This window comes from Peromyscus eremicus, chromosome 1, assembly GCF_949786415.1.
Source record: "Peromyscus eremicus chromosome 1, PerEre_H2_v1, whole genome shotgun sequence".
In the NCBI taxonomy this organism is placed as follows: Eukaryota; Metazoa; Chordata; class Mammalia; order Rodentia; family Cricetidae; genus Peromyscus; species Peromyscus eremicus.
Window position 1 is genome coordinate 19,641,147 of NC_081416.1, and position 27,186 is coordinate 19,668,332.

General features: G+C 51.5%; 1 protein-coding gene across 1 annotated transcript; it reads left to right on the forward strand.

Annotated features, from left to right (window-relative positions):
* Window positions 1–27,186, forward strand: Pyroxd2 (pyridine nucleotide-disulphide oxidoreductase domain 2). Its single transcript, XM_059246491.1, has 16 exons — window positions 1–251; window positions 3,029–3,048; window positions 4,660–4,753; window positions 4,825–4,898; window positions 9,940–10,095; window positions 12,244–12,397; window positions 15,861–15,922; window positions 16,002–16,099; window positions 17,974–18,115; window positions 18,447–18,581; window positions 19,980–20,052; window positions 20,262–20,418; window positions 23,151–23,305; window positions 24,218–24,324; window positions 26,153–26,273; window positions 26,898–27,186. Exons 1-16 carry the CDS (start codon window positions 125–127, stop codon window positions 26,966–26,968), a joined length of 1,746 nt encoding a protein of 581 aa, XP_059102474.1. The 5' UTR covers window positions 1–124; the 3' UTR covers window positions 26,969–27,186.

Genomic DNA, 27,186 nt, shown 5'->3' on the forward strand with positions numbered 1-27,186 from the left:
GCCGAAGGCCAGGCCCTGGGAAATGTGGCCCAAGGCCAAGGCGGACACTGGGCTGTAACTCAGCCCCTCCCCCTGCCTGGGCCGCTGGAAAAAGCTGACTGAAAGAAAATTGCTGGGGGCAGAAATGGCTGCCAGCCGCCGAGGTCTCTGCAGCGCTTTGCACTCCTCTCCCCGCCCTGCTTGGAAACGAGCTCAGTCGGGAGCCGGGGGGCGCCTGAAGCCCGAGTACGATGCCGTGGTGATAGGAGCAGGTAAAGCTAAAGAAGGCAGAGCCAGAGCTCAGAGAGAGAAGGCAGCGCCCTTTGGGGGGGCCTCCAGGGAGCCCCGCTGCCGCCTCGGTTGTGGGCACTACCTGGCCAGGAGTGCCAGTGAGCAGAGCTTGTGATGGAGTCCTCCTAGTCTGGGAGTCAGGAGCCCTTGGTTCTGGTTCCATCCTGGGCCTGCTATGTGGTCTAGAATGGTTCTTGCCTTCTGGATTTAAATCTTTCTAGACTGTCAATGAGGACTAAGTAAACTCAGGAGCTTCCCCTGGACCTCCTGCGAAAGGAATGAGTTCCCTCCCGCGGACTCCGTGAGCTCCCTCAGAAAGCATATGGTACTTAAGGGTTAGGAAGAAAGAACTTGGACTGCAGGCAAAAGAAATCCTGCCACTCTGAGCCCTGAGTTCTGGTACCCATCTCACCACTGAGGTCACCTATCCAAAGAGGAAAGAGAGTTAATTCATAAAGAAAAGAGGATTCTTTTTTTTGGGGGGAGGGGGGTGTCCCAGATACCCTGTTGTGCATCCACAGATGGTGCCCTTCTCCACCGCCTGCCTTCCCTCAGACATTGTGGTGGCCCTGCAACATTTTGCTGACTGGGGCTCAGAGCACTGAAGTGTGCTGGGTAATGGGGTGAGGCACAGCCTAGGGCCAGGCTGCATTCCACCCCAGGGCCTTCCGTTTCACACTCTTGGGGTCTGAAGGCATTTATTTGCAGATGGCCTCTGTATAGATGATAGGTTCCCATTTCCATGGGCGCATCACACGGCTTCTTTGGGTGCCTGCTGAGAGTCATCCTCTCCGAGTGTGCGCTGATGGGTGTTCATTACACACAGACTTGTGTTTATTATTAACACTAAAATAAAGATGTGTCTCACACGATTTTAAAAATCAAATAGACAGTGCTCTTGATTTAAATGCCATGTTTTTCGACTGAAAACACGCCGACCCAGCACCCCACACAGGGAGTGAGTCTGGAAAAGGCTGGCAGCAGGACCCAAGCTCAGCAAGCTCCAGTCAAGGGCATCAGCTGTTGAGAGGGCATCCCTTGAGGCCTGGGGATTAGCAGATCCCACAGCAGACGGGGACAGGTCACTAGAAGCCACTAGAAGAGAGTCAGCCAGGGTGTGGAGGTAGGATTCTGACGTTTAGATCTTTGCCCCCTTTCACTTGAAGTCCGTGTGTCCATTCATGGCTGAACTGGGACCAGTTGGCCAGGAAGACTTTACTAGTTTCCCAGGATTGATAAGTACAGCTAATGAAAAGCCAAATAACTACAGTGCTTGTTATGGCCTTGCGACAGGCTGAGCGCTTCTCAGAGACTACTAATTCTCCTCCCTCAACTCCACGGGGTTCCACATTCACATGAAGAAAACATGTTACAAACGTGTTACTCTCTGCCTTGCATATGAAGGCAGCCACTGGTTGTTAAATGCTTCTCTGAGGGCCAAGCCAGATGAAGCTGGGAGTTGCCTGCCTTGAATTTACGTGTATATTCAGAGAATGGCTTCTCCAGCTGCAGGTTCAAACCAATGGCAGGTCCAACAAGCATTATTTTAAACTTTCTTATGAAATGTTTCTAATTCTTAAAACCACATAGATTATCATGTAGACTGATCACAGGAGGGGTTAACACTAGGGCAGGGAGCTTTGGTTCTGTGAAAACATTTGTTAGTCAGCCGTATGCCAGGTCATGATGTAAGCTACATTTATTCTCATGAACCGTGAGCAAAGGGGCTTGAAAAACCCAGTTTCAGAGGCTCCGTTAATGGACGAGAAGTTGGCTCAGTGACCTCTAAAATTCTGGATGTCTCCATGTGGGAAATTTAAAACAAAAACAACTCAGCCATGGAGAAATTCATCATGGGGGTCACTGCTACTCCCCTTCTTGTGGACATTTGTCAGGTGAAGAATTGAGAGTTTTATTTGAGTCCACACTGGGTCCCGGTAGATGCTGAGGGATCATAACCATCTACTGACATCTGAAAGGCTAAGAGTGGCATCCCTCACCAAGGAGAAAAGTGACCAGAGGCCCCAAAGCTGGCTGATATCCTCTGAGCTTTTCTCTGCCTGTGAGTGATTCTCCACCAACAGCTGAGCTGTCGAGCAGCCTGGGGCCTGGGCACTCAGTGTGGCTCTGATGCCGCTTGCACGGAAATTACTGGGAACCTGTGAGAAATCAGGTTCCAGCACACACCCCCACCTGCAGAATGGAGCCCACCTTGTTACCGGTGCACACCTTGAAGGTATATGTGTTAGTCACTCCGTTCTTTTTTAATTTCAAACTATTCACATTTCCTTGTTGGAGCACTAGGGACTGACAAAGATATTCCTGTGTGGATAAAGCCTTTAGGGGCACAGCTGTGCCTGGTATGAGCCACACTTGGGTCAAATAAGCTATGTGTGACAGCAACTGTCCCCCTGAATGGCACTCAGCTGGCCCAATAGCCCCTGCCGACACATACCAGCAAATGGCCACCTTCCCTTCACAGCCCTGTACACCATGGTGGTTCCATACATGGTCACCAGCTCCCTCTAGGGACAGAAGTCCAGGTATCTGTGGACTTCCCTTGACCTTGAAACAAGGAACAGAGCTTCCAAGCCAAGGTCAACAGAACCAGGGGTGGGCTTCCTGACCCCTGTGAGACGTGGTCCTGCATCCAAATGTGGACAGGGGAGAGGATATTTGTGGCCTGGGAATAGAAATGGGGACTCAACATTTGAAGAACTTGTACTTAGTAACACTTCTCTCTTTTGTCTCATTGCAGGACACAACGGGCTGGTGGCTGTGAGTACCGCTTTGGTCCCACTTCACTGGCCCCTGAGCAGGTGACTCCCAGAAGTGAAGGGGAGGATTTGAAAAAAGCAAGCAGGACAAAGGCCACCGGGGAGGAGAGGGCAGTTTGTCCATGCATGTAGTGCTGACCCAGGGCCAGTTAGAGGGGACATCACGGGTCCACAGGCATGTGGTCCCCATGGCCTGTGAAAGGCTTATAAAATGTCCCTGGAATAGAGTTGCAGATGGGGTCAGGAGGATCTCTCACACCAAGTTGGAGACAGTCTGTGCTCTCCAAGGAAGAGAGTGCTGGAAAGAACTGAAAAAGGATCTGAAAAAAAAGGAGCTTGCTCTCCAGTAGATGCTCTCAGCAAAAACAACCTGGAAATCTCAAAGCTTATCTGTAGCCAGGGGTGGGGGTGGGGAGGGTGGGGGGGTGTTGGTATTTCCTAGATAGTACAGAGACCTCCCGCTGTGCTCACACACCACAGTGGGCTTGCTCAGAGCTCGGTCTCACATCCACCATCTCAGAGCAGCCTGGTTTCCTGATGCCATTTGGGGAAGGAGAACAGCATGGCTTCCCTTCATGCCAGGCCAGTTCCCCAACGCCAGTTTCTTCTCAATAGGATCTATCAGGAGACTAGATTCCCGCCACCTACACAGCAGCTCTGGGAGCCCAAGGCCAGCTGTTACCCTCACTGAGCCTCAGTTTCCCACCTGCATAGTAGGGAGCACCACAGCAACTGTTCCTAGCATGGCAGGCTGGGTACACCCGCCTAGTAGTGACCCAGTGAACTTCGCAAAATGTAACTCATGAACTTCACCCTCTGTATCGCCACGTTGATATCAGTGGTGCAAAGACAGACAGACAGACAGACACACACACACACACACACACACACACGACTGCAGGGCTAGACTAGACTAGGCTGCAGTCCTAGACTAGCTCAGCTCAATATGTATTTATTCATTTCCCACTGAATACTAGAGAAAGGTTTGTAGAAACCCTGCATCAGTCATCTCTTCCAAATGAAGCTTAGATACAGCCACAGCATCCCTTTATTGCACGTGCCACAGGTGTCAGGGCACATGCAATGAAGCATACTGTAATACTCGTTAGAGAGCAGCTGAGGTAACTCTCCCCAGCCCCGTGAAGCTACGGAAGTTGGAACTGTAGTCATTAGCTCTGTCTTTACATGGGAGGGAACTGGGGCACATGATCAGCAGAAATGAGAATGACAAGTTGAACTGAAGATTCTGGCTTGATGTTCTCAGCCTTACTATACTGCCTTTGAGATATATATATATATATATATATATATATATATATATATATATATATATATATATATGCCTGAGTGGAAGAGAGGGGCTTGTTCCAGCCTAGAGGAAGGAGAGGGACATCCAGGGCAGGGTAGATAGGATGCAATATGTGTCCCCCAGGCACTAGGCCTCCTCTAAAGGAAGGACAGTCATCTTCAGCTGGAAAGTGGAGGGGCAGATGTAGGTGCACCAGATCTGAGAGGACATCTAGACATTATTACCAAGGACATGGTGTAGGCCCTGCAGTGAGGCTCCTTGGTCAAGTCCAAGGGATCAAGAAAGGGTCCTCTGTCCTCCCAGGCAGCATACCTCCAGAGACTGGGGGTGAACACTGTGGTCTTCGAGAGACGCCATGTGATTGGGGGTGCAGCTGTCACGGAGGAGATCATTCCAGGTGAGCCCAGAGAGGTGGGGAGAAGAGGCAGGGATGATTCGGGGTGACTGGTTCTTCTGATTTGGTTCCAGGATTCAAGTTCTCCCGAGCATCCTATCTCCTCAGCCTCCTGAGGCCACAGATTTACACAGACCTGGAGCTGAAGGTACAGCTGCCCCTCTTGGCCTGGTGGTTAAGGGCTGGAGTGATTCCGTCTTCCTGGCCTGGGAGGGAAGCATCATATCCCATACTCTGATCCGCTCCCTCCCTGAGGTCTTTCCTGTCTTCCAGGCTCTGTCTACCCCACACATCTCCACCCACATGCCACAGCTTGGTTTTGTCTTAGCTGCCCTCTGTTTTAAAAGCTTGGAAATCTCAAATGAGAAACAGGCCTCTTGTAAAATGAGGTCTGTTAGCTGAATCAGACCTTCGATCTGCATGGCAGCACCTGGTTGGTGCCTTGGACGGGGCTTCCAGCTCCCTTTGCCTCCTGGAATCTTACCTGGTCTTCATAAAGCCCCTGCATGCAGCTTTGGGCGCCTGAGTTTGCAGAGCTCCCTAACATGCCGTTGTTAAACTTTGGCATATCTACCGCCGTTCTTGACAGCATGATCAGGAAACCGTGTCGCCGCAAGCAGAGTCCCCTTTGCACGTTCTTGGTCTCAAAGATAAAAGAACTTAAAAACAGACACAGAAAGGAAGCCAGAGACAGTTTATTGGAGCTAGGGGGGAGTGCCCTCAACATGGATGTCAAGGTATCAGGGGAAAGAGCTGGAAGATGAGGGGTAGACAGATTTTTTTTTTTTTTTTTTGGTTTTTCGAGACAGGGTTTCTCTGTGTAGCTTTGGAGCTTGTCCTGGATCTCACTCTGTAGCCCAGGCTGGCTAGATATTTTTAATAATGTGCAAAGCAAAGTTATGCCAGTGAGACACAGTGTAGGCACACCAGAGGAAGCGAGAGTTGGGTACCCATAGCCTTATCCCTGGGTTTTTGTTGAAGGAGCGGAAAGTTGCTCTCTTCTCAGGATGGCGTGGGCCTTGGATGCGCCATCTTTTTTTTTTTTTATTTTGTTTTTTTCGAGACAGGGTTTCTCTGTGTAGCTTTGCGCCTTTCCTGGAACTCACTTGGTAGCCCAGGCTGGCCTCGAACTCACAGAGATCCACCTGGCTCTGCCTCCCGAGTGCTGGGATTAAAGGCGTGCACCACCACCGCCCAGCTGGATGCGCCACCTTTTAAGGCCTAGTCAAGGGGGAATATTTAACCTTAGTGTCACTGGCTTAGATTTACAGTCTGTTAAGAGTCGCTCTGGGTGGCCCAGAACTTGGAATGCACCTAAAACAGGGAGGAATTACGTATCACCCTGAGTTTGCCTTTGGCTTGTGTGACCAGGGAGGAATAGCATGTATGACCATTAGTTTACCCTTTACGTTTGTTGACGTTGGGCCAGGAGGGACTAATCGTATTTACTGTCGCCAGTTACCCTTCAGCTCTGTGACCAGGTTAAAGCCCTCACCTTGACTCACCTTTAACCCCACCATTAGTGACAGACAGCTGAGGACCTCCTCTTGCTGGGAGGCCAGTGCGGGATTATTTTTAATATAGCCATGAAAGGCTAGAGCATGAAAACAGGTTAGAGGCAGCTTGGAGATTTTCCTTTGCAGTACCTGGGATGTGCTCCTTGTTTAATCTGTAACCCCTCCCCCAGCAGCGCTCCCCCATCCTGGCCACAGGCCCGAAGGTCTGAGACCTTTGGGTACCACTTGGGGGTGTGACAGTCCTCTTAAGGGGACAGTTGTTTGTCCCGCTTCTGTTGCATTTTGCTGTCCTTGCCTTCGGCTTGGCCTTAGTTATAACATGGGGCTTTCTCTTTAACGTGTGTGGTGATCTTGCCTAAAAAGAGATTCCCCTCCCTCACCTGGGTCAGACTGGTATAGAGGGAGTTACTGACCACCACTGTGCCGTTTGTCTCAGAGGACTGGGGCCTCTTCGGGCTCCTGGGCCTTTTGGAAGGGATCCTTGAAGACTTTCCCCGCCCCCTGTTCTCTCCTGGTCCCCTAACCTTTGTCCCCTGGCATGCCTGCCTCTGTCCCCACCCGCTCCTCAGAGCAGCCACAGCCTGCAGGGGACTCTCTGCTCACAGTTCCTGGGGCTGACTTAGCTCCGAGGTGCTTGCTGGGCTGTCTCCCACCTTAGAGAAAAGAGCCTGGGCGTCTCCCATAGTGTCCGAGTCCTGCTCAAGTGGAAATGAAGAAGACGCCAGCCACTGTTTGTAAAGCTCTTTGCTCTAATAGAACCAGGTACAAGAGTCTGTGGACTGGGTGATAACAGAAGCCCAAGGGAAGAAATTATTATCTCCGAGAGAAAAGGAGAGTGGAGGAGACATAGTATCAGAAATGGATAGAATTTAACCAAAGCCTGGGTTAGGTCCAGGCTCTTCAGTCCATCTCATACTATAGCCGAAGGGAATTTGTATTGTGGCGGATTTGGGGGCCAGAGGCAGCTTCAGCCTTCCCTCCCATCCCTGGAGGATCTTCTAGGTCTCTCCCATCCACATTCCTTCCACTCATGTTTTACTGGGGACATCTGCCTGCGGTGAGTCCTTCAGAGCTAGCCGATGGTAGGGATGACCTAGGTATGAGTCGGGGGGGGGGGGGCGTGAGGAGTGCCAAGGTTCTCACTCAGAAGCTGCTTTAGCTGTGGGACCCCAGAGCAGCCTTTTCCAACATTCTCCAGTCTGTGAGACACAGCTGGTCCTTCCCTGTCCCTCTCCACCTGGGATGGCGGTGCACGCTGAGACTCACAGAGGAAAGGCTGCTTTGGGTTTGCTATTTCCGGCTAACTGCATTCCCTGAACAAACTCCTGGACATCCTGGTGGTGGCTTAGCATTATCTTCCTCTTCCTTCTCATAATTGAACAATCAGGAATGACAGGTAGAAGCCATAGGATCAGTTTAGGAAAAAAAAAAAATCATCCATGTTCAATTAGTTACACTTGAAATAACTCAACTTCCCCTGGGCTGCATATCGACTGGTTTGTTCAATGTCCCCAGAGTGCCTGCTTTGTACCGGGCCCAGAACAAGCCTGAGGGGAGGTACAGTAAGCGAACTTTAACTAGAGGTAGATGACAGAAAGAAAAATGGAAGACAGTGTGCTAGGAAGAAGTGAAGTCCCACCCTCACCTGGTGACCAGGAAGGAACTCCTTGAAGGGATGATGCATGAGCTGATGTTCAAAAGGCAAGAAGTCACTAGACATCTGAACAGAGAGCGCTCTGGCCAGGGGATGTGGAAGTAGGCAGGTCAAGGCAAGTTTGAGCAGAGAGTCCCCTGCAGGCCGGAGCAGTCCGACTACAGGGGATACGGGGAAGGGGGCGGGGCAGCTCATGCTAGGACTGCTTTTCCTGTAGCTTCAGTGAAAAGGCAGAAGAGGTGTTTAGTCAGGAAGCAGAGTGTGGGACTGACAAGTTTATAGAAGATCAGCCCCCTGGCCGTGGTCGAGGTGGCATGGAGGGCCCACAGATACCAGAGGCAGCCGCTCAGCGGACCACAAGATGGCAGTCTGTGATGAGGACATGGGGCTGGAGAGGCGTGGACAACTTCTGCAGACAGAGCTGACAAGGTTCAGAGATATAAGAGATGCCAGTGGTGAGGGGAAGGGAGGAGCTGAGGATAGCCCCACAGTTAAACAGTTCATCATGTCAAGAGGAACCAAGGTAGGGGCTGGAGAGCCCTTAAGTTAAGAGCACTTCCTGCTCCTGTAGAGGCCCTGGCTTTCATTTCCAGCACCCACGTGACCGCTCACCACCATCTGTAACTCCAGTTTCAGAACACCTGATGCCTTCCTCTGACCTCAACAGGCATCTGACACACAAGGTGTTACACACACATACACACAAAATGCCTGTATACACAAAATTAAATTTTAAAAAGAGGGCCCAAGGTACAAGTTGCTCCAACCTGCAATAAAGAAGTCTCAACTTTAATGCTTTAAAAATAATAATAATAAAGCCCTAAGTTGCCCCAGCCCAGTCCCTACCCACATTTGGATTCTGCTCTGCAGAATCCCGTTGCCTAGGTAAAGTGTCCAGGTGTCCTCTGGGAAGTCTCCGGTTTGCGCATCCCCTGGAATGCTAGGATGGGCTTCTTTTTGCTTTCTTGCTTTTATCCTCTGTGGCACTATCCTGTCAGCAACGTTCAGTCACTGGAACACTTAGAGAAGGTGCCATAGGAGGAAATGACAGTAGCAAAACAGACAGTGCCCCCACCTCGAAGTATTGTGTTCCACCCAGAGAGGTGGAGACAAATGTATGTGTAATTAACCATGTGGTGATAAGCATTCTGGACAAAATACATATAAAGGGGACAGAGAGCCTGCCAGTGTGTTCCGGGCCGGGGTGGGGCTTGTTGCTAGGCAGTATCTGAGCAGAGACATAAAGTGAGGGAGCAGGCCATGGGTCAGGACAAGAAGTCTCCAGAAAGCAGCCACAGTCCATCCAACTGATATTAGCACACAGTCTTGCTTTGGCTCCTTTGGAGAAGTAGATGTGCTCTTAGGAAGCTCTGTGTGCTGGTGAAACGTCTGTAAATCAAGTCCTGATTTAAATGCATCAAGGGAACTTCCACTTCAAGTGACCTTGTAGTAAATTAGACTGGCATGTCCATTTTAAAAATTATGTGACTAATTTATCCACCTTGTACATATGGATTTTCACACAACCATTGCTTTATTGTTTATTTTTAGTTTACTTATTTACTTCTGAAGTGAGGGTTCCAGGGCCTGGGAGTCATGGATATGTGGTTTTAAAATACAGATCTGCCTTCTAAAATGACATGGGACAGATTAACTCCTCTGAACTTCCATTATTGTGTGTATGCAGAGGGTAATAAGCTCTCTAGAGCTGTAGTGTAGTGGTAACTGTAAATCTGAGTGCCCTTTCTGATGAAGTAAGAATAGTATGTATGGGTGGGGTGGTCTGACATGTTACAGGATGGGGTGCATGGTGGAGTGTTGTGTGTCATGGCTTCATTGGTCTATCAGTGAGTGTCTGGGCAAGAGGGTCACTTGTAACATCTATTAAAAAGATAGGAACCGGGTCTGTACACCTTGGGACCAATCACAAACACACCTAGCTGGTCACACAAATGGAACTGGAGAACGAGCAGGAACACAGATCCCTAAAATGTCTGTGTTTTTTGTGTGTTCTGCAGAAGCATGGGTTGAGGCTTCACCTCCGAAATCCCTACTCCTTCACCCCCATGCTGGAAGAGGGCACACTGAGCAAGGTGCCAAGGTCCCTTCTGCTGGGCACAGACGTGGCTGAAAACCAGAAGCAAATCTCTCAGTTCTCACAGAAGGATGCTCAGGTAGGGAAGGTGGACAGGGATTTAAATCCTCCTTCAGCAACCCAGAGCAGGCTTTCGAGAGGAGATGGGTGTCAAGGCTGTGTGGCTTGAACAGGCCGCTTTCCCTGGACAACTTGGTCCATGCTGGCCTTTGACCTTAGGCACTCTGAGAAGGAGTGGTGGACAGTGGTTCAAACCAGTCGACACTGGGACTCCTGGAGCCTGCATGTGTTCATCTGAGGCTGCTGAGCAGGTGGTCTCTGCATGCTGGATGTCATAAAGGAATCCCTGGAATGCATTATCCCTCTGCTTTTACTCAGAACCCCACGTGTTACCCATCCTAAAGCCCAGGAAAGCCCACAAGAAGAACTTAGGACAAGAAAATATTCTTTCAGTTTGACATCAATCCATGACGGCCAAAGCAAGAAAGTGTCTGTGGTGGTGTGCAGATCTGCCTCACAGAACACACACCAGATGGAGAATGCAAGCTGCTTCCTGCAGATCTAGTGCAGGAACATGTTTGCTGGCTTCATCCAGATGAGTCAGTGAGTGACGCAATGGGCCTGGTATGGAGGGTTCTGCAATCGAGGAAGTGTTCTGGAATGGCCGTTCTTGTAACAGCCTGGGTGCCAGCTGCAGGTGTGGCACCAAATCCTGTCTCAGTGGAGGCATGCTTGTGAAGAAAACCTAGGTTCGTGCAATCGATGCACTTGCTTTGTGGTGTGCTAATCTGGCATTGGGCAAAGCCCGGATAGCCACAGGCATGCAGCACTCGCCCCTTTACCCAGAGCATCCTAAGCCTGGCCATGTTAGCTGCTGGGACTGTGAGACTGTGACAGAATACAGACTAGAAGCAACTTAAAGGAGGAAGGATTTATTTGGCTTGTTGTTTGTTCGTGATGGTGGGAAGGTGTCGTGACGGGAGCAGCTCACGGCTGGGGCGGCAGGAGTGTGAGGTGCTGGTTGTTTCTTGTTGGCTGTCAGGGAGCGAAGAGCTCAGCAGAAGCAGAGCCAGCCTGTATCCCTCAGAGCTTGCCTGTAAGCCCTACATCCTGCCAAACAGTCCCATGTCTTCTCCTGAGCAGCGTCACTTAGCCCCCATAGCTGAGCTTGGGGGACGTTTCTGCTGGAGATCATAGCGCCTGGCTGACAGCGGAACTGCCCTCCGGTCTTCAGGAACATCCAGTGCCGGGGGCTGAGGGCCATCTCTACCCTTGCTCAAGTCCTGCCGCTGTCAGACACACCTGTGGACATCAGTGCATGGCCAGGTCCCAGTGCCTGTGTCCCTGCCTGTGTGTGACCACACAGTGGGAGGCCTGGAACATTTCCCAAGGAACCCAAAGGCCTCAGTCTATGGTTTTGTGCTTGGAAGTTGTCATTTTGCAAGCCTGGTCTAGGGAAAACTTTATTATTAATTATGATTTTGAAGAAATTCTTTACCACAGAACTTCATGTAATACCACAGTTCCTGGGTTTGTCCGTATGTCTAGCTGAGCCCAAATCCGAAGTCCTGGGCTAAGAATCAGTAAGAATCTCTGGTGGTAGCAACTTCTATCCCTGTTCCTGTTACCAGCCCATGCGAGGAGGGCAGAGACTGGACCCCGGCTGTGAACAGCTCTGCTGTGGAGGCTGCTAAGCGAGAGAACACAGGCTTCTGTGGCTATGTGGGAGAAGGCGGCGTGTCAGACTGAGAGATGAAAAAAGAGTGGTCAGCATGCTGGGAAGACATCTGCCTTCCATCAGTCACACACAAAGGACATAGAGCTTCCAAATGGTTTTGTCACAGGGCCTATACCCATACCCTCAGACACTGGACAGTTTTGTGTGGCTGGTGTTGGCCATACTGACCTTTGGCCCTGGTGGCTGTTCTAATGCACAGGCTTCTCTGTCCTTCACATGTGACATATACACCTGGAAGTGGAAGAACTGAGCAGAGCCAGGCTGAGCCCCAGCTAGATGTGGCCTGAGGGACCGTCAGGGCTGTGCTATGGGCCATGACAGCCATATGTGGAAGCGTTTTAACTTTAACATAGTAAAGTTATATACGACAAAAATGGTTCTCAAGTAAGAATCAGTTACAATATGGAAGTGTGGCACAGAGGACCGGGCATGGGGCAGTATCCTGTGGGGTTCTGGACTGTGGAAAGCTAACCTGAAGCTCTGTTGCAGGCCTTTCCCAGGTACGAGGAGTTCATGAAACGCTTGGTGCTAGCCATTGACCCCCTGCTGGATGCTGCCCCAGTGGACGTAGAAGCCTTCCAGCGTGGCTCCCTGCTACAGAGACTCAAGGCACTGTCCACCCTGAGGCCGCTGCTGAAGGCAGGTAAGTAAAGTACAGGAAATCCGGGTGTGGAAAGTGACTTTCATGGAAACAAGTCCACTTTCTGGATGCCTGGACCTAAGCTTGAAGCTCCAAGACTCCACCAGTGTGTGTGTGTGTGTGTGTGTGTGTGTGTGTGTGTGTGTGTGTGTGTGTGTTACAGCTCTGAGGGGAAAGGGATCCTGGCAGTCAGGAGCCGAGGAATACCACAAAGTCACACTGCACAGCAAACCTCACACAAGATATTTATTGGGAAAGACACAAGAAGGTGGCTGCCTCTGCTCAGGAGAAGCAGCAAATAATTGAGGGGGAGTGGAGGGTTGCAGGCTTTATACAGGGTTTCTTGTAGTACCTGGGATTGGCGGGATTTTGGGGCCTGACCTTGGGGCAAGTTCAGGAATTGGGGGAATTTTGTGGCCTAGTCTTGGACTTTTTTTCTGTAGGGTGGAGCTTGGCCACCTGAGGGGCTGGACACCAGGTGTAGTCAGCTAATACACCATGGACCACAGAAGCTGCTAGGCACTCCCCCCAAAATTTCAGCCTACCCTAAAAATGGGGCACAATACAAAAGGTTGTGTATACTTAGAAGGGTGACCCCAAGGCACCCAAAGAGGGCACTGAAGGAAGAAGCTAGCTGTATTAGCTGTTTCTTGTTCCCGTGATGATGTACCATGACCAAGTGACTTAAGGAAGGAAGCGTTTATTTTAGCTTAAGGTTTCAGAGGGTTCGAGTCCATAATGGTAAAGACAGCATGGCAGCAGGTGGCCGGATCAGGAAGCTGGTGGATCACTTTCCATTCACATGCAGGAGCCACAGAGAGAGAGTGCAAACTGAGTGGAGGGAGGAGAGAAACTTAGGAGAGAAACTCCTAAGCCCCATCCCCAGTGACATAATTCTTCCAGCAAAGCTCCACCCCTAAAGGTTCCATAACCTCCCCAAACAGTGCCAACAACTGGGAACAAGTGTTCAAATGCATGAGCCTAGGGGGAAACGTCGTATTCAAACCACTTAGAGGCAGCACCAGTACTAGGGTGCATGTTGGCACTGGCCATGGGTGACAGGTGATAAGACACTGGTGCTGCTGAGACTCTCTGAGGAAAGTCCTTTATAAGAGGTGTGTAGGTCCTTGACCATTTCCAAGAGAAGGAAAGGGCCTTTTTCCCCAATGGTCAGGGGTTCCCTCATGAGACAGTAGCCTCTGGGCCATGCATCTGTAGATGAACTGGCATGGTGCCAGAGAAGCCCAGAGAAGAAAGGAAAGGTACCTCTCACAGAGGCCTTCACTTGATGCTGTAGGAATTCCAGTGTGTGATCAGATCACAGCATGGAGCTCATTGCCACAGCCATGGCTAGAACATGATGTAAGAACCAGGAGAATTTGAAGAGTTGCCTCCAAATGAGAGAGAATACTAAATTTAGACCAAAAATAATAAAAGGTCTGTGATCAATTAGGGAGGTCTGCCGTGGGTCTACGATAGAAGCTTGATCAGGAAGTATGCTGTTCTTTTCTACCACCCTTTGAGTACACAGACAAATTCCCACATCCTAGAAAAATACTGAATCAGTTAGCTATGGTCGCAAGAAAAAGAAGCCCCACAAAACTCCTTTGGCATCTGCGAGTCAGCATTTCTTTCCCGTTTGTCTTTGTAGTTCAGCTGATCCCAGCAGGGCTCAGTTGCTCGGGTCTGGTCTCATGCACATGTCTGTGGCTGGGGCAACCAGTGGGCCAACTCTGCTCTCCGTGTCTCTCGCCCTGTGTGTGGAGGCAGCATGCTACACTGGGCATGTACTTCTTACATCAAAGAGATGCACAGGGGCAAGCCCTGCTGCCCAGGCCAGCTACAAGGCTCCATTTGTGACACATTTAGAACTGTCCCACTGGCTGGTGAGCCACACGGATAAGCCCAGAGTCATGGTACAGAGTAGGTCAGCGGCTATACTGGACCTTTGTCACTGCATTAGGTCAGTGGCTACACTGGGTCATTGTCACTGCATTAGGTCAGCGGCTACACTGGGTCATTGTCATTGCATTGGGTCAGTGGCTACACTGGATCATTGTCACTGCATTAGGTCAGCAGCTACACTGGGCCATTGTCACTGCATTGGGTCAGCCGGCTACACTGGGTCATTGTCACTGCATTAGGTCAGTGGCTACACTGGGCCATTGTCACTGCATTGGGTCAGCAGCTGCACTGGGTCATTGTCACTGCATTAGGTCAGTGGCTACACTGGGCTATTGTCACTGCATTAGGTCAGCATTAGGTCACTGGCTACACTGGGCCATTGTCACTGCATTAGGTCAGCATTAGGTCACTGGCTACACTGGGCCATTGTCACTGCATTGGGTCAGCGGCTGCACTGGACCATTGTCACTGCATTAGGTCAGCGGCTACACTGGGCCATTGTCACTGCATTAGGTCAGCGGCTACACTGGGCTATTGTCACTGCATTGGGTCAGCGGCTACACTGGGTCATTGTCACTGCATTGGGTCAGCGGCTACACTGGGTCATTGTCACTGCATTGGGTCAGCGGCTACACTAGGTCATTGTCACTGCATTGGGTCAGCGGCTACACTGGGTCATTGTCACTGCATTGGGTCAGTGGCTACACTGGGCCATTGTCACTGCATTGGGTCAGTGGCTACACTGGGTCATTGTCACTGCATTGGGTCAGCGGCTACACTGGGTCATTGTCACTGCATTAGGTCAGCGGCTACACTGGGTCATTGTCACTGCATTAGGTCAGCGGCTACACTGGGTCATTGTCACTGCATTAGGTCAGCAGATACATTACGTGGTTGTCACTGCATTAGGTCAGCGGCTGCACTAGGTCATTGTCACTGCATTAGGTCAGCAGATACATTACGTGGTTGTCACTGCATTAGGTCAGCGGCTACACTGGACCATTGTCACTGCATTAGGTCAGCAGATACATTATGTGGTTGTCACTGCATTAGGTCAGCGGCTACATAATGTCGTTGTTGCTGCATTTATACAGCAGAGAGTCTGGAAATGGAGGAAGCAAGTGGACTTTGTCATCAACACCAAAAGTAGACTCCTTTTCAGATTACCAGTCCTAGGAGCTTCATGCAATAACCATTTATTATGATAAATATTTATCAAGCAACTACTTTTGCCAACTGCTAAAGTATGCAGAGGGGCCACAATGGCCAGAACCCTGTCCTGCAGCTAAAATGTAACAGGTGCCCATGAAATTACAGATCTTTCCTACTTCATCCTTACAGTAGCATATGAAATATGTCTCCGATCTTACAGAGAAACAGCTCAGAGCTGAAGATGGTTAAGAGGGCCCACAGCTTTGTTAAGGGGTGAAAAGTACACACTGCCCTTGAGAGTCACGCTGTCTCCACCAGGTCTCTGCCTCTTCCTGTTACTTCTTCCCTGGGGATGGGAACAGAGTCTCCTCAAGGCCTGTCTCACTTGATGTTTCTACTTCTCTTTCAGGGCGCACCCTGGGAGCCCAGCTCCCCCAGTACTACCAGGTCCTCACAGCCCCCATTTCCAAGGTGAGTATGGCCAGATGATGGCCCAGGGACCTCTCCTGCCACCCAGGCCCTTGAGCCTTTCTGTGGCTTTGTTCTCCAGGTGCTGGACCACTGGTTTGAGTCCGAGCCTCTGAAGGCTACTCTAGCAACAGATGCTGTGATCGGAGCCATGACAAGTCCCCACACTCCGGGGAGTGGGTGAGTAGGGCCCAAGGTGACAGGGGTGGGGGGTGGGGAGACTGCTTGAGGAGAGCATATTTCCCAATGAAGACGCTCACAGAGCACCATTTTCTGAGCTCAGCTAGTGCACCAGTTGTGAAGCTCGGCATATCATGCATGATGAATGGACTCTCGGAGTCACAGCTGAAAACTGGAGTTCAAAGAAGTGTTCTGCCCAAAGCTGACTTGCAGCACATGCTGTCTGAACCCCAGAATTCCTTCTTAGCTGCTCTTCTCCACGAGTCTCCAGGAGAAGCCTCTTCCTGCTATCAGCATCTTCTGTCCTCCTCCTGCTCCTCCTCTCTCCCTCCTCCTCTCTCCCTCCTCCTCCTGCTCCTCCTCTCTCTCTCCTCCTCTCTCCCTCCTCCTCTCTCCCTCCTCCTCTCTCCCTCCTCCTCTCTCCCTCCTCCTCTCTCCCACCTGACTCCTGCAAAGCCCATGTCTCTCTGGCTGCATACTCACACAGCTTCCTCCTGGGGAGGAGCAGCTGCCCGTCTCTGTGAGCAGCTGTGTCTAGAGCCCAATCAGAGAGGGGCGGTCGGACACAGTGAGGGCTGTGGTTGTGGTCTGAACTCCTAAGATGCAGCTAGAGCTGTCAGTGTGGCTTATCTCTCCAGGATGAAAGCCCCTCCCCAGGAAGTGGCTTTTCGACAGAGGTCAAGCCAGCCCTGAATTCCCCAGGGCCGTGGAGAAGAAGCATTGCCAGTGTTGGCTGCCCTCTGCCAAGCTCTTGACTAACCAGCCAGTGTGGATCTGGGGCCTCGCTTCCTTTTCGCTTGGGTCTTAGGGAAGCTGAGCCACTGGCCAGCTTGTGAAACATGCCTTTTAGAAATCCATTGCTTCACTTAACAGCTACTGATGAGCACCTGCCTGTGCTGGGGGCTGGAGACACAGTAGACAAGGGACCAGAAATCCTCACAGGAGAGAGACCTGGAGCAAGCAGAGACCATGAAGTGTGGAGTGTGTTCTGATAGTGGGTCAGCAGGGAAAACTGCCCTGCTGTGAAAAAAGACCTGAAGCAGGGAATGTTTGGTCTGAAACAATGGGAAGAAGAGAAGGGGGTTGCTGGCAAAAAGCTGAGGAAGGAGAGGTTCCGGGCTGGGGTCACAGCAGGTAGAGAAGCCCGAGTGGCATGGACAAGTGCTCCATTCCAGCAACCAAAGGGACTCGGCTTAGTAGGGGTGTGCAGTGTGAGGGAGCATGGTAGGACCAGGCCAACACCAGGCAGGAGCCGTGGACACCACCTGATGAGGCTGGCCTTGCCCTCAGGCAGTACAGTACAGCAAAGGCTTTGAAAGGGAGGCTGACGGGAGCATCTGGCCCTGAGACCAGGGATCCAGGCTCCACAGAGGGTGGCCTCCAGGGAAGCAAGTGCTGAGGAGCGCCGGTGACCCTGGTCTGCCTGTGTCTAAGGGAGAGAAGGGAGAGGCGTCTGAGCACTCTGAGGAGTTGACACACAGTCAAGGGTGACACCAGGGTCTCTGTTGGAACTCTGAAAGTGCCCTTCATGTGGGTGGGGACACTGAAAAGGAACAGCTCAGAGAATGATAAGGTGCTGGGTTTAACGTGCATGCCAGACATGCACCCACAAAGAGATGACTACTGGAGGTAGACAGGCAGGGACAGGCAGGGGCCTGGAGTGATTGTGGCACAGGGAGGCTGGAGTCCTGCGTCATACATATGCACAGGGAGAGAGTGTGGCGTGAGATGGCAGGGCACTGAGCTCCGGCAAAGGCTCAGGGAAAGGGCTGGGGTGGGAAGGAGGTGAAGGTCCAGGACAGGAAGTGTCATTTGCATCTGAAACTGAGATGGGATCCCGCCTCAGCCCCTGGTGCTCTGTGCTCTGCCCTCAGGTATGTGCTGCTGCATCATGTGATGGGCAGCCTGGAGGGAATGCAGGGCGCCTGGGGCTACGTTCAAGGTGGCATGGGTGCCCTCTCTGATGCCATTGCGAGCTCAGCTACTACGCATGGAGCAAGTATCTTCACAGAAAAGGTGTGGACCCCATTACCCAACCCTGACTGTTGGCAGGATAGAATAGATTTAGAGAGACCTTGGAATTACTGATGAACAAGGGAAGCCCAGAATCTGGGCTCTACATTTCTGGGGCCTGGTGGCAGCTGAGCAAACCCTTCCAGTCCACCAGTCATGAAACCATGCATGGATTATGCTCCATGGTGGATAGGTTGCATCAAGGCTTCCTGAGAAGTCTCTGGTTAAGGGCATGGATTGGGGGTGAGGAAGTTTAGGTGCCTACGAGACACACCCACTATTCTTAACCTGGGCTTTCTTCTGGGGGCTTTGGGGTCTCTTGATGGGACCCCAGACTGTGGCTAAGGTGCAGGTGAACAGTGAAGGCCATGTTCAAGGAGTCACACTGCAGGATGGCCAGGAGGTGAGGAGCAGAGTCGTCTTATCCTGTGCATCACCACAGGTCACCTTCTTGGAGCTGACGCCACAGGTGAGGTGGGTCAGAGTAGAGGTAAAATATCTGCCACACAGGGCTTGGAACGTGGGGTGAGAAGCCCAGATGACGTCAGGGTGGGAGATCCAAGGACTAAGCCTCCTTCTCTGAGGAAGTTGGCAGCTTGCAAACAGTAGAGAAGCCTCATGAGTGAGAGGACCTCAACCACACCACCTGCAATAGGCCAAGCGAGTGCCAGAGCTCAGGTCTGCTTTCTAATTCTGACTTGTCTACTACCTGTATTTGGATTTCCCCCTCTCTGTCTCTGATTCTACCCTCTGCCAGTGATCTATTGCAGTATTAACTCTGGGAATGGAGGTCTGGGAGGTTTTTTGTTGTGTTGTCTTGTGTTTTGTTTTGTTTTTAGCACAGCCATAAAACTTCTGGGGAGATATGACCTTAGCTCATAGACAGGGAGAAATTGGTTGATCTTGAGCGAGTTGCTGCTGAGGCTCGTCTGTCACCTGCTGTGGCTGTTCCTCTGCCCGTCTTGACTGGACTCAGTTCTGTGACTGGGACCTGGCTGGCTGTGGGGGGTTCAGGACAGACCCTGTGGCCTCTGGCACAGGAGCTCCAGCACGTTCTCCGGCCTGGCAGAGGGTAACAGCAGGCAAGCTCAGCCATGCAAGCTCCAGATTGTTTGATCTGGAGCCATCTTATTTGTTGACATTGGCTAAGTCTCCCAGCCAGTCTAGGGTCGTGTGTGAGTGGGGCAGAGGTGGGGGATACTGTGGAGAGACATGGAAAGGGGCGTGCGTCCAGGAAAGGCTCAGGACTTCGGAACATTGCAATTGGCCATACCTTCCCTGTCCCTGAAAGATAAGATAATGTGTCTGAGCAGGCAGCCTGCTCTTGGGGGCAAAGCACTACTGTCTCTGAATATTTCCACTCACAAAATTCAACAACTCTCAGTGCATATTGTTAGGACAATTCTGAAGTAGCAAGAGCTACGACTGAAAGGAATAGGGTGCATAGAAATGTCATCCCTTGCCAGGCGGTGGTGGTGCACACCTTTAATCCCAGCACTTGGGAGGCAGAGCCAGGCGGATCTCTGTGAGTGTGAGGCCAGCTTGGGCTACCAAGTGAGTTCCAGGAAAGGCGCAAAGCTACACAGAGAAACCCTGTCTCGAAGAAAAAAAAAAACCGAAATGTCACCCCTGTCCCAAGCAGGACGTGATGAGAGCTACTCCCAGCCAGGACAGTGGGCCACGGGCAGAGGAAGAGGTGCTTAGCCTAAAGTGAGGGGACTCCAGGAAGTTCTCACAGAAGGGGTAGTTTGGGCCTGAGTTCTGAAGGAAGAAGAGGATCTCCTCAGATAGAGGTTGAAAGACTGGTGTGGGCAGCTTTTCTGGGCCTTGGCTACCCCTGGCCTTTCACAGAGCTCTCTCCTTCCAGGAGTGGCTCCCCGGGGCCTTTGTGAAGAGGATCTCTCAGTTGGACACACAATCTCCTGTCACCAAGATCAATGGTAAGAGACGCCTGGTTCATCTGCCTTTTGACACCATCTGTGTGGGAAACTCTAAATCAGGGAAACCCAACCACACTGTCTTCTCCTTCTGTCTCCCCAGTTTGTCCTACTTTCAGACTTCTGGTCCATTAGCTAGACAAGCAGGTTGTGACTATGGGGCGGGGGGGCCTGCAAGGCTAGGGACACGACCTGACCTCTTGTCTCCTCAGTGGCTGTGGACAGGCTGCCAAACTTCCGGGCGGCCCCTAATGTTCCCAGGGATCAGCCGCAGCCACATCATCAGTGTTCCATTCACCTGAACTGTGAAGACACCCTGATCCTCCACCAGGCCTTTGAAGATGCCCAGGGTGGCCTGCCTTCCAAAAAGTAGGTGAGACCTGGCCTTTGTGTCCCCTGTGTGTTCCGAGGCAGGGGCCTGGCCTCTTCTACCTGGCACTAAGCCTTCATTCAGTGTCCCAGGGCCAGTCTGCCTAAGTCTCTTCTGATAAGTATTTTTGAAAAATCCCCCAGTAGTGGTAACTCCACCGATGCAATAAGCCTAATCAAACTGAATTAAAAGTCTAGATTTAATGAGCCAAGCATCCCCGGGTGATCTCAGGAGAAACCACATGGAAGCTTTAGGAACCGGAGCTTACGTACCCTGTAGGCTCAGTCTTTGAGTGGCTCCAGTGGGGGAGCCACCACTTGGTGATCATTCTTTGGGCGGGGCAGGAATGGAGAAGTGGGGTCGAGTTCCCAGCCCAACATCTGCTTGGGGTTCAGAATGCCCCCCCACCCCACCCCCGAGCTGGAGATTCCCAACATCTCCATGTTCCAAGAACACAAAAATGTATCTCAGACAAGAAATCTGGACATCAGAGCAGAGGAGGTGAAGAGTGGGGCATGCTGGGAGAGTCCCAGGTTAGTGGAGGACAGTCCCAAGGAGAGCAGTACTCTGAGAAGAGGAGAAACTACTTTCTGAGAGAGAAAAGGGGCTTCTCAGGTACCGTGACGCAAGAGGAGACATGCTCACTTGTCCCCTAGTCATGTCTGAGGAGCCCCTTCACCCACACTCCACCTCCCGTCCTGGCTGTGTCTCCATCCTTTAGAGCAGACGGCAGGCGGGCTCTGTGGGGCGTACACCCTTCATCCTCTATGTTGTTAAACAGACATGTGCCGGGATCCTACTCAGTGCCAGGCTCCCACCGGGCACAGGTTGTGGGGCCTGGGATGTGAAGCCGACGCAAGTTTATGATAAGTCTGGTGCATAAGAACTCACAGCTTGGGGGCTGGAGAGATAGCTCAGTGGTTAAGGGTATTGACTGCTCTTCCAGAGGTCCTGAGTTCAATTCCTAGCAACCACATGGTGGCTCACAACCATCTGTAATGAGATCTGGTGCCTCTTCTGGCCTGCAGGGACACACGCAGGCAGAGTACTGTATACAAATTTATTACAGAGTACTGTAATAAATGAATGAATGAATGAATGAATGAATGAATAAAAGAACTCACAGCAGAAGATGAAAGAGAGATGCTAGGTTGCTCATGTGGTGCCAACTCTTTGTCAGCTCAGACACAGAGCAGGAAGAAAAGATCTTCTGCCTCTGTGCTGGCCTCTGCTGGCTAGAAAACAGCCAACACCACGCACGCACTGATAACAAGCACTGAGGAGAAAAAGATGGCAGGCCAGGGGAGGTCTGCTTTTTCAAAGAAGGACACTTGAGCAGTGAATTGAAGGAAGCAAGACAGGTTGTGGAGTAGCTGAGGAAGAACACCCAGCGCAAAGAGCAGGTGTCCTAGGGCAGGGATGTGCTGCTGGATTAGGAACATAAAGACAAGGCCAAAATGGAGCGTGCAGAGCGGCAGCGGTAGCCAGGCATTGTCCGCTGCTCTGGCTCTCACTCAAGGAAAGCCTGACTGTTCCTTTAGGAAGACGCCCCCCCCAAAAAAAAAGTACACAAAAAGAGAGGAGTCCTGTTGCAATTGGTTATTGAATGCAGAGTGTGAGGGGAACAGGACAGTGACTGGGACCTGGGTGGACACAGCAGAAGGAATGGCCAGTGTCCAAACACTGGGTGTGTTTTAAGGGTAAGGTGGGGGAGGTTTGCCGTTGGACAGGAAGTGGTGTGTAAGAGAGGAACACCTGGAAAAGTATGAGAATGGAAGGGGCTTCTGGGAGGGTTGAGAGGATTTAGGCAGTGGGTTTGGACAGTGACTGGATAGGCTGGCAGATATCTAAGGTGAGAGCTGAGGGCTGGCAGCCTGAGAAAGGGCATTTCACGTGGCCTTGAAAGATGCTCATGCGGTCTGCGAATGGTTCTGGGGAACGGCTCCAGCATCCCGGAAACCATGGTTACCAAAAACTGACGTTCAGGTCCCTTCTGCATTTAAGCTTCTCACATCCCCCTGTAGCTCAGCAGTCATCTCTAGGTGACTTAAAATACCTGTGTGAGTGCCGGGTAGAGGGCTGCCATGCGATACTGTTTATGGGGTGATGCCAGGGGGAGAGTCAGCATGTTCAGTGAGGCACAGTTTTCCTTTTTTATGGTATTTTCAGTCTGTAGTTGGAGAATGCACAGATCACCCAGGCATGGAGGGCCAAATGTATCTAGAGAGCTGAGGGACTTGTGCTTCAGGTAGGAAAGAGGGTAGGTTGGACGTGGGGCACCATTCTGTGGTGGTTCAATAGGTCTAGATGCTCTGCCTTGGCCTATTCTAGATAAGGTTCCTGGGACAGCAGGGGAGGGACAAGGTTGGTTGGACCCCGGACACCTGAGCACCTGCTGACTTGGGCCTGACCCCTCCGTGGTTTTCACTCTCTGGACCCTGGTAGTATTTGAGTTGGGGAGCCCAGATTAGAACACAGGTCTATGGGGAAGGAAGACAAGACTGGACCGCATCTCTGAGCCCGGTGAGAAAGGACCAGAGCCCTGGAATCTGGGCCTGTGGGTCTAGAGGAACATCACAAAGGTGGTCTGGTCTATGCTAACCACCATGGTCTCACGATAATCAGCCGAGGTTGGTGGTCTCTGAGGGCCTTAATTTCGACTCATGTCACCTCGGAGTGGCCTTGAGCTCTTCTCAGTCCTGACCCTCTCTACCCCACCACCACATCACAGACCTATGATTGAGCTCTGCATTCCTTCATCGCTGGACCCCACCCTGGCTCCGCCTGGCTGCCATGTTGTCTCCCTCTTCACTCAATACACGCCCTACACTCTGGCTGGAGGCAAGATCTGGGATGAGCAGGAGAAAAACACCTATGCAGACAAAGGTAAAGAATGCATCACAGGATGCTCTGCAGGGTGATAGCTGGCCGTGGGATCCACGGGGCACGCCCACACACACACAGCCTCATCCAGGCTAAACTCCGCAGGTGCTGTCCCAAGGGAAGAGATGTGTCCAAGGCCACCTTATACCAATGTGGTGAATGTTGGCTGTGACCAGGCACTAAGTTAAGAAAGCCAAAAGGATAGGGTCCCAGGCTAGAGAGATGGCTCAGCAGGTGAAGGCACATGTCGTACAAGTCTGATAACCTGAGTTTGGTAATCTAACATTCAGTGGACGGAGAAAACCAACTCCCAAAGGTTAGTTGTCGTCTGACCTCCACACACACTGGACCACATGTGCACACATGCGTGCACACGCACTCACACACACACACACTCAATAATTCATAACATTTTTGTAAAGCAGAGGACTCCACTCTTACCCTCCAGCTGCTCAGAGTCCAGTTGGGGAGACTAGCGAGGGGGCAGATCACCAGAGTACACTGTACTTGATGAGCCGGAGACGAGGAGAGCACTCCGGGGAGGAAACATTGAGCTGGCCCTTTCCACAATGGATGGGGTTGGTCCAAGTGCGAAGAATGTCCCCAGCAAAAGAAACAGTTTGGGCAAAGCAACGAGAAGCAAAATATGTCACATTTTCGGGAAGTGACAGTAGTCTCGTGCTTAAGTTGGGGTAAGAAATGAGAGCGTGAGGCTGGACTGGCTACATGCCTCTTTGATAAAGCATTTGCTTAGGGACCATTTTTCATCTTGTTTGTTTTGTACTTACTGGTATATAATTTGCATAGGATAAAATAAACCCCTGACTCACATAATTCAATAGATTTTAGTAAACTTAGGAGTCATACAACCTTACTGTCCCCCCTTCTTCCCAATGCTTTCCCTGGGTTCCCCAGTGTTTGACTGCATCGAGGCCTACGCCCCCCGCTTCAAGAGTTCTGTGCTGGCCAGAGACATCCTCACCCCACCGGATCTAGAGAAAATCTTCGGGCTTCCTGGAGGGGTGAGTGGAGGTCTGGGGCCTCCTGGCACTCACTTTCCTACCTGCCTCCCTAGCTGGCCACCTTGGGCTTTACCCAGCCTTCATTAGGAAGTGGTAGAGCCCATGGCTGAGAGGGGACAGGAGAGGACACAGACACACAGATGCCACTCGAGAAGATCACCAGGTCTGAAGCACTTCTGCCCCAACATCCCATCAGCCTCTTCTAAAGAGAGCTCCCTCCCTAAGGAAACAGGCTCTTGTAGTGAGTTTACTTTACCAGATAAAGGAGATGGGAGGCCAGAAGCTAGAACCTGGCTAGGAGTCCGGGAGCCTGTGAGGAGGCAGGGAGCCTGTGAGGAGGCAGGGAGCTCATGAGGAGGCAGGGAGCCCGTGAGGAGGCAGGGAGCCCATGAGGAACCAGGGAGCTCATGAGGAGGCAGGGAGCCTGTGAGAAGTCCAGAGTTCCATGAGGAGACACCTTCAACCCCTCAGCCACCAGCCATAGCAGCTACTGAGCCGGAAAAGGCCAGAGTGAGCTGGATGGTGTGTGATAGGGGAGACCCAGCATGGACACAAGTGATGCCATCGTGTTAGTGCTATTACATTGACTATGTACCAAGATGATCAGATTTGGGATCTATTAGAGGAATAAAATACACTATTGACATAAATGTCACCAATTTTCCTCTTTCTTTTTAAATGTAAGTCTAAAATTGCATTCATGGCTTTGGTCATGTTTTTGTTTTGGCAGCACTGATCCAGACAGAAGGCAGAAAGTCAGGGAGGGAGAGGGACTTCACAGACTGTGTGTGACGTGAGAAATCCGTGGAGTCTATTTAATGAGCAAGGGAATTTATTAGGGGGTAACTCACTATAGCACAGGTATTTATTGTAGGATCCGGGAAAGCCGAGCTATGTCCCATGCTGATCTTCTTCTAAGATGCTTGGTCTGTCCCAGCATCCAGAACCATCACGAGGGAGTAAAGCAAGGGCCTTGTACGTGCATCCCAGGTCTTCAGGATCCCGAGCAGCCACGCCCCAGGGGCATGTACTTCAAGGTCATAGGCAGGTGTAACAGTTACCTGCCACCTCACTAGGAGCGATGATGCTTCAAGGTCATAGCTAGAACAGCTACCCACTACATGTGTGCATAATCAGTACGAGACAGGGATGGGTGAGAAGTGTTGATGACGGTCTGATCTGGAAGGTGGGCATGACATGAAGGTTGAACCAGAGGCTAAGGATAGGATGGCAGTGTGGTCATTGAAGGCAGGATAGCTTGAGAGGAACAGGCTTGGGGGAAAAAGTGATTCACATGGGGACCAGATGAGAGGGCAGCAAGAACAGCCCATGGTGACATCTAGCAGATTCTGGTCTTCTTGTTTAGGACACCCACTGTCTTTCTGGGCCAGTCTGGCCCAAGCTATTGAGCAGAACGAGGTCCCATTGTGCCATATCTGCTGCTGACAGTGATGTCTGTGGGACAGGTGTGGGAGTGGGGACACTCAAGGCCCAAGAGAGAAATGGTGGTTGCCCAAAGACCCATGCCCCAGCAAGAGCCTGTGCCAACAGAGCAAGTCGGCCTTCCCGACAGACTATAGAGGCCCCTACTCCTCTCTTCCCAAATAAAGCACCATGGGAGTTTCACCTGCAGCCTGGGACATGTCCCTCTCCTCTCTCACCTGCAGCCTGGGACATGTCCCTCTCCTCTCTCACCCTTAGTTAAGAACCCAGGGAAATATCCAGAAGCAAAAGGACCTGGGTTAGAGAGTAGAGAGAGGAAGAGCCAGCCAGGATGGCAAAGCCCCATAGCACGCCTATGCTAACAACCGTAGCCCTGCCCCCACAGAACATATTCCATGGTGCCATGTCCCTGGACCAGCTCTACTTCGCCCGTCCAGTGCCCCAACACTCTGGCTACAGATGCCCTATCCAGGGCCTGTACCTCTGCGGAAGTGGAACCCACCCTGGTGAGTGACCTACTTCCTATGTGGGCTGCAAGGGCTTGTGGGATGAAGGAGGTCGTAAGCTTGCAGACAGAGGAGGATGTGGGAAGCCATCCTCTGTGCAGGGTAAGCATACAGCAGGATCTCTGCCAGGCTGCCACAACCCTCAGCTCTGGGTACACACCTCCTCCCACCGAGGTGTAGGGACACGTTCTGATGGAGGGTGGAGAAAACTCCTCCAGGTGTTGTGGGAGACTCACATTCCTGAATTCCTCGCCCATATTTGAGACCAGAAAGGATCAGTAATGTTTTTCTAGTTAGAAATTCTTTGCTGTACCCACTCCAAGCCTACCTGACTTCGCTGCATCTGTCATTTCCTGGTGACAACCTCTCATCAACAGCTGTGTCCTCTGTGCCCCTCCTGATTCTTACATTTCAGCTTTACCTGCTAGACTGCAAAGTGCCTCCCTGCAGTCTGGCAGCCTGAGGAACAGGAGGCCCATGTGACCACAGCCTGGCCTTCCCCAGCCCTGCCTGGAAGCTGTAGGGAGCCCAGACAGTGTGGTAGTTGTTCCGATTCTGGCTGCTCTCTGAGCCCCGCCCTGTCCCTTTTTGGTGGGCTTCTGACAGGAGCTTTGGTTCTTCCAGGAGGAGGCGTCATGGGAGCGGCTGGACGGAATGCAGCCCACGCAGTCTTTAGGGACCTCAAGAGCATGTGATGCTGGACCAGCTCTGACCCTGGGAGACAAGCTTTCCCTGCATTTTTGAGCCGCCTGCAAGATGCCCTGCTCGGAAGGACACCACTGGAGACAACTGCATTACCAAGGTGCCATTGTTTCTGAATCGGGGCCCGAGTTACATTTAGCACAGTTTCATCTGTGCCCCAGGCCTCTATGGACCCTCTGGGAGTGTCTTATTAAAAACAATGTTTTGTACA

Excerpts from the sequence above, each read along its gene's own strand:
- Pyroxd2 (XM_059246491.1), top strand. The coding sequence starts at position 125 with ATGGCTGCCAGCCGCCGAGGTCTCTGCAGCGCTTTGCACTCCTCTCCC. Across the intron at positions 16,100-17,973 it reads CCCCACACTCCGGGGAGTGG|GTATGTGCTGCTGCATCATG; the intron begins GTGAGTAGGGCC and ends CTCTGCCCTCAG. Across the intron at positions 26,274-26,897 it reads CGGAAGTGGAACCCACCCTG|GAGGAGGCGTCATGGGAGCG; the intron begins GTGAGTGACCTA and ends TGGTTCTTCCAG.